Source organism: Hordeum vulgare, chromosome 4H (assembly GCF_904849725.1).
Source record: "Hordeum vulgare subsp. vulgare chromosome 4H, MorexV3_pseudomolecules_assembly, whole genome shotgun sequence".
NCBI lineage: Eukaryota > Viridiplantae > Streptophyta > Magnoliopsida > Poales > Poaceae > Hordeum > Hordeum vulgare.
This window is the reverse complement of record NC_058521.1, coordinates 19,092,060-19,098,820: the sequence shown is the minus strand read 5'-3', so window position 1 is coordinate 19,098,820 and position 6,761 is coordinate 19,092,060. Positions and strand designations below refer to the sequence as shown.

The 6,761-nt window shown below is 45.4% G+C and overlaps 1 protein-coding gene across 1 annotated transcript; it reads left to right on the top strand.

Annotated features, from left to right (window-relative positions):
• Positions 1–2,293: 2,293 nt before the first annotated feature.
• LOC123447504 (binding partner of ACD11 1-like) lies at positions 2,294–6,376 on the top strand. The gene is made up of 5 exons (XM_045124112.1): positions 2,294–2,490; positions 4,497–4,600; positions 4,685–4,760; positions 4,855–4,938; positions 5,436–6,376. The coding sequence occupies exons 1-5, from the start codon at positions 2,485–2,487 to the stop codon at positions 6,018–6,020; spliced, it is 855 nt and encodes a 284-aa protein (XP_044980047.1). The 5' UTR covers positions 2,294–2,484; the 3' UTR covers positions 6,021–6,376.
• The last annotated feature ends 385 nt before the right edge of the window (positions 6,377–6,761 follow it).

The window sequence follows — 6,761 nt, the reverse complement described above, 5'->3', positions numbered from 1 at the left end:
TAAGTCACATTGCTTGCAAGGCTTGTGTGTGATGTTGTATTACCGAGTGGGCCCCGAGATACCTCTCAGTCACACAGAGTGACAAATCCCAGTCTCGATCCATACTAACTCAACTAACACCTTCGGAGATACCTCTAGAGCATCTTTATAGTCATCCAGTTACGTTGCGACGTTTGATACACACAAAGCATTCCTCCGGTGTCAGTGAGTTATATGATCTCATGGTCATAGGAACAAATACTTGACACGCAGAAAACAGTAGCAACAAAATGACACGATCAACATGCTACGTCTATTAGTTTGGGTCTAGTCCATCACATGATTCTCCTAATGATGTGATCCCGTTATCAAGTAACAACACTTGTCTATGGTCAGGAAACCTTGGTCATCTTTGATCAACGAGCTAGTCAACTAGAGGCTTACTAGGGACAGTGTTTTGTCTATGTATCCACACAAGTATTGTGTTTTCAATCAATACAATTATAGCATGGATAATAAACGATTATCATGAACAAAGAAATATAATAATAACTAATTTATTATTGCCTCTAAGGCATATTTCCAACATGCGGCGCATATCCTAGGTGGATCTTGTGAGCCGTGACTTTTTTCTTCATGTAACACCGGATTGTATCCGGCACACACTCTCTCTTGATTATCCTTGATCAATAAAGGTGATATTCATAAAAGAATAGATAGCCCTAAATATGTGATGATGCATATTATTCTTGAAAACCATCTCTTAATTAAGAAAAGTCATATTTTTTCTCTCCCTCCGTTACTAAATATAAGTTTTTTATATATATTTTACTAAAAAATTACATACGGATGTATATAAATATATTTTAAAGTATAAATTTACTAATTTTACTCTGTACGAAGTATTTAGAAACCGAGGGAAGTATGTTTTTTCAAACTATCATTTATGGTACGTGACCCCGCGGCCGGCGTGGAGCGCCGTGCCACTCAGTCAGTCGGGCCAATTGTCCTGCCGCGATTACCGCCTAGACGCGAATGGGCCCGTTCCCAATCGACCACTGCTCCGGCCACGTACTACTACCTTTTTTTGACGTGGGTACTACTCCCTCCGTTCCTAAATATAAGTCTTTTAAGAGGTTTCACTAGAAGGACTACATACGGATGTATATAGACATACTTTATAGTATATATTCACTCATTTTGTTTCATATGTAGCCCTCTAGTGAAATTTTTAAAAAGACTTATATTTAGGAACGGAGGAAGTACTACCTTTCTAGCAAAGCAACGTTTGATGGAGACACCGACGTACGAAGAAAAAGGCATGAATAATGGCGTGGGTACCGTGCTCGTCATTTCCCTACGATCAAGGTGACACGCGCGCTCTTCTTCCTCGTCGTCATTCCAGAAACGGTTGAGATGGCTGCGTAATAAGCCGCGCAAGAACGGGTCGAAGGAACAACTCTGAAAAACCATCTGTTAAATTATGATCCAAATTCTATCGTATTAAATTAGACATAGTACAAATGGTGTGGGCCTTTGCGTTGGTACCGACGCGTACGAGTACAACTCGTTTACTTGTCCTCCAAGGATCCTCATGTATTGCCCCTCTTATATACTTCATGTAGTCGCACCTAAAGACGGTCTGTCGTCTCGTGCTTGTAATACTCCATCCTCATAGTGATTACGCCTGCGTGCGTCCGTGGTTTTTTCCCGTAAGGGTTTTCACGTAAAAATTTATGACTCTTGTGTCTCTTTGATCTTGTTTTATCTAACAAGCCTTCTGACTGATCTGGTCCAACTCTGAAGAGAACGCGGTAACAAGAGCCGTCCCCGCCCGTGATTTCGCTGCAGAATGGCGACCTCGCCTGGCTTTTCCCGGGGAAATTTGGAGATTTGCGTGCGCTGTGCGCCGAAAAACGCGTAGTTTGGCACGACGTCGGATCCAACACAAGCGTATACGTACGTACGTACGTGCTGTACAAAACAACAGATCGTTCATCGATTGTTAAAATAAATAAATAGAAAACAGATATATAATAATTTATTTATCGGAGTAAGAACGAAAGGTAGAAATCCGGTGACGTTCCGGCTCCCGATCACGGATCCAGCACACGGCAGCTGACCTACCCGACCCGGCCGTGCGTGCGTGCGTGCGACCGGCCCAGCACCACCTCTGCCGTGCCGCGCCAGCGCCGACGCGCATCGGGTTTGGCAGTCCACCACGGGCACGGAGCACGTACTCCTCCTTTCTTTTTTGAACCAACCAACCAACGCCCATCGTTACGTTACAACTTACTTACAACTCGCCACGAAAACGAGAGCTGAAAGCGGCAACCACCCACCCGACCCCGCCTCCTCCTCCTCCCCTCCCGGGCCAGAGTCCACCCTCGCCCCCCCTCTCCTCCGCCCGCCGACACCGCCAAATTCACCACTCCCCCCCTCGTCGTCCTCAGCCGACAGATTCCCGGCCGCGAAGCTCGCTTCCCGCGAGATCCCGCGGCCGCAATGGAGGTGCGAGCCCGAGCAATCTCTCTCTCTCTCTCCCTCTCTCTCTCTCTCTCTCTTACGACTACACGGCCTTATCCTCCTCTCCCTCTTCATCCCGGAGACGCCGCTCCTCCGTCGCGCTCGCGCGGCGGCCGTCTCTTCTCGTACCAGAGCTCCGGGTTGGAGGTCATGGGATGCGACGAGGATCTTGCTCGCCCCTGGTCCTCGCCGCAAGCCACGAGGACGAGCCTCGCCTCGCCTCGCCTCCCCTCGCTGCTGCTTTTCTGCTAGATTCCGCGCGTTCCCCTGCCCCAAAAAGGCTACCTTGCCTAGCGCAATGCGGGTCAACGGCCCGGCGGTGGGTGAGCTGTCTGCTCTGCTCCTCGGTAACTCCGCCGCAACCGCAATGCTGACCAGCTCCCTCTAGATGTACATGTAGAGGAAGCCAGGCGATCTTTCCGCCAGATTTCCGGCGTTTGCTATAGAATGTGGATTCGGTGTCTGCCTGTAGGCAGGACTCGTTTCACGTTTGCCGTGGGTTAAAAACTGGCTGGTAGATCTGGTCTTCACCTTCAGCTTCTAGTTTCTGTTGGGAAATTGCAGCTGTCATACTATTACCTTTCACAGCAAATACTAGATGATTTGGGCTCCTGCCTAGGCTAGAGTATCAGTTATGGGACTTATATTTTCGGCCAACGAATGCACTCTGTTCCTTTTTGCATTTAAGGGAAAAAATTAACCACTCCTGGTAACAGGGCAGCTGCCATGCATTACTTTTGCAGCCCTAATTGTACAACAGCACGATTCCTAAATGACCCTGTTCTGTGCTGTCATCGTTATCTTATTCATTGTAGTATGATTCTCATTGATTCACATAGTGCTATCTACTGTATTCTTTCCGCGTCGGTTATAATAAGTATAACCTGATAATCAACCGACTAACTTGGTTAATGTTTATCACGGGTTCATAATTTCCTGTGGCTACACATACTACTAGTACTGTGTTTTCCACCTGGTCTTGGCTGCTAATATTCACCAATCTGACTTGAGCTGGTTGAATATACGTCTGTTTATAATTATAGCTCCTGGAATAACATTTTTAACTAAAGTTTAGCATGTGGTCTCCTGTTAATAATTTATCATGACACCTGTGACTACATTACACTTCCCATCTTCATCCATCATATACAAAGTTTCTTTAATACTCCCTCCGTTTCTAAATACAACCCCCTTTAGAGATTCCAATACCAGCTACATACAAAGCAAAACGAGCGAATCTACACTCTAAAATATGTCTGTGTACATCCGAATGTAGTCCGTACTGAAATATCTAAAAAGGCTTATATTTAGAAACGGAGGGAGTATATGCAAATCCAAATAGAAATGCGACTTTTTAGTTAAATTTCTTCTCTCGTAATAATTGATCGTGACACCTGGGAATACATCGCACTGCTCATTTTCATTTATCATACAATGTTTGTTTAGTATATGCCAAATGGAAATGTAACTTTTGTTGAGTTAAATGTCTTCTCCCTTCTGTATAGTTCGAAAAGGATAATTTTATTACCCAGTTGATGTTCCTCGGTCCTGACAGCTATTTTTCTACCTACATTGCCAAATCCATTCTGTCCAATGTTGTCCCACCATTCATACTTGTGTTGTTGGTTTGAGTCATTTAACATTTTTTCAGAATGAGACTGTTCTGTAAACGCTGGAAAGTTTGGGTTTCAGGAATGCTAAAATGTGTCAACTCTTTATCCAAAAATATACAATTACTACAATCGTGCATCTTGTCTCCTCCTGTGTGCGAAAGTAGCACTAGCGTCTCATTTACCATTTGTTCATTTTCGGTAGATGTATAATCACTACGGTCCATCTTATCACCTCCTCTGTGCTAAAGTAGCACTAGCAATATCTGAGTCGTCCGTTATCGTGAGATGTAAAATGACGACAGTCCATCTTATCACCTCCCCTGTGTTAAAGTAGCACTAGCAATATCCCATTTTCTCATCATTGATATTCTGTTGCAGGTGAGGACAGTAAAAGTTGGCAATATTTCATTGAGTGCCTCAAAAAGGGAGATCACAGAGTTCTTCTCTTTCTCTGGTGATATAGAATATGTTGAAATGCAAAGGTAATTCATGATTACTTATTGCAGCGTCTGTTTTCATTGGAGCAGAAGAGTGTTTTCTTAAATATTTGCTTGTGTTTTCATCAGCGAAACTGATTGGTCACAACTTGCGTACGTCACATTTAAGGACTCACAAGGAGCAGACACTGCTGTGCTTCTCTCAGTACGTTCGAGCTCCTGAAACTTATTACTTGGTGATATTTCATCTCACTGCTCTCTGGGGATTTGGCTTATAATCATGGATTGCTAATTTACAGGGGGCAACGATTGTTGATCTTCATGTCATCATAACTCCAGTTGAGAACTATCAGTTGCCTCCTGAAGCCCGCAAACAATTACTGGTAAGAATGTTTTAATGTTTGAACTGCATGCCCATTATTTTAAGTTGTGTTAAACTGGAAAGAACTTGCTTTCAGGCCTGGGATTTTTTTAATCTCTGAAACTGAAAAGGAACTATATGAATACTACAACTGTTTCCAATCAAGAATATGGTGCATTCTTTTAATAGCACAACTTGGGGTAGAAATAATATTTCTTTTTCTTGCTCTTACTCTTTAATGGCTTTCTATAGACGTGGTTTCTTCCTCTCTGGAGCAGCATTTTTTTAAGTTTAGCAATTCAAATGTCAGATATTGCAGTATTAAACTTCCAGTAACATTGTTTCAGTTTCTTACCATGGTAAAGAACATTTCTATGTCAACGAGGATAGATAAAGATGCTGTATGAATTGTATCTCAAATCAGTCTCCTGCAACTGCGGTCACTACCCTGACTACCTTTAATAATATGCATTGATATTTCACTCTTCTGAAGTTTTGTGCACGTCCTTGTGGGTGCAGGGAGAAAATTCTCCCTCTGCTGAATCTGCAGTCAGGAAGGCGGAGGATGTTGTGAGCAGCATGATGGCCAAGGGTTTTGTGCTCAGCAAGGACGCACTCAACATGGCAAGGTCTTTCGACGAGCGTCACAACATCATGTCCACTGCCACCGCCACCGTCGTGTCTCTAGACCACCAGTACGGGCTGAGCGAGAAGATCAGCCTGGGCCGGGCGGTCGTCGGCAGCAAGGTCAAGGAGGTGGACGAGCGGTACCAGGTGTCGGAGCTCACGAGGTCTGCCCTGGCCGCCGCCGAGCAGAAGGCGAGCGTCGCGGGCTCGGCCCTCATGGGCAACCAGTACGTCTCGGCCGGCGCCTCCTGGCTGACCAGCGCGTTCGGCATGGTGACCAAGGCGGCGGGCGACATGGGCTCCATGGCCAAGGACAAGGTGGACAGGGCCGAGGAGGAGAGGAAGGCCATCATGTGGGAGGAGAGGAACGGGCTGGTGAGCGAGTACGCCAAGATCCATCTTGATGATCACTCCTCCTGGGAGCCCGCGGTCCTTCCCGTGGAATCGGTGGACGAGCAGAAGCTCCAGGCCGTGTGATGGCATCCGATCCGACAAACCGGAACGGTAGCCGCTTCGACCGGTGTGTGGCATTTGTTGATTGTTACTTCCTGTCAATGTCCGACATATATATAGAGAGATCCTTTTTTTCCGCCGCTGCGGCGCTGAAGCAGAAACAGGGTGCTGCCTGTCTATCAGCGCCTGTAGTGTGTTGTAAATTTTAGATTGCTGCGCTTGTGTTCCTATCAGGTTTGTTATACTGTTAGAAAGGTTTTTCTTTTTCTTTTCTCATTATTGTTTTTCTCTGCTACCATAGAATGCAACTCTGCTCGTTGGATGTAATATACTACCTGACGCTGAGATCAAGTGTGGGAAATTGAAGTTACTTTGCCCCTCGCCCCTCTTGTAATCTGACTTTGATCTCGAAACAGCCCTTCGTCCCGTTTTATAAATAAAGCAATCTGACTTTGATGAGGACGTAATTCCGGCGTTACCTGCGTAAATGTTTGTTTCTGTTCCGTTATCATTTGACAGCGGTCCGTTTTTCGGATCGTATTGAAAAAAGAAGAAGAAAAAAAGGAGTGGGACGTGTTGAAGATTGCGTTACGGACCAGGTCTGAAGCCGTGTGGACGTGGCACCGTGAGAGATACGGTAATGGGGCGTTGCATCCAAAGTGGCCGTGCTTAGTCGAAACTTCTGACTTGGTTCCTCTGAAATTTGCTACTGGCTTTCGTACTCCTTGGATAATGCACGGAGCATAGCATAGTGTCCTACGCATA

What these genes read in the sequence shown, in the direction of transcription:
- LOC123447504 (XM_045124112.1), top strand. An exon ending in GAATATGTTGAAATGCAAAG is followed by an intron (nt 4,601 to 4,684) that starts GTAATTCATGAT and finishes TGTTTTCATCAG; the next exon opens with CGAAACTGATTGGTCACAAC. An exon ending in AAGCCCGCAAACAATTACTG is followed by an intron (nt 4,939 to 5,435) that starts GTAAGAATGTTT and finishes TTGTGGGTGCAG; the next exon opens with GGAGAAAATTCTCCCTCTGC.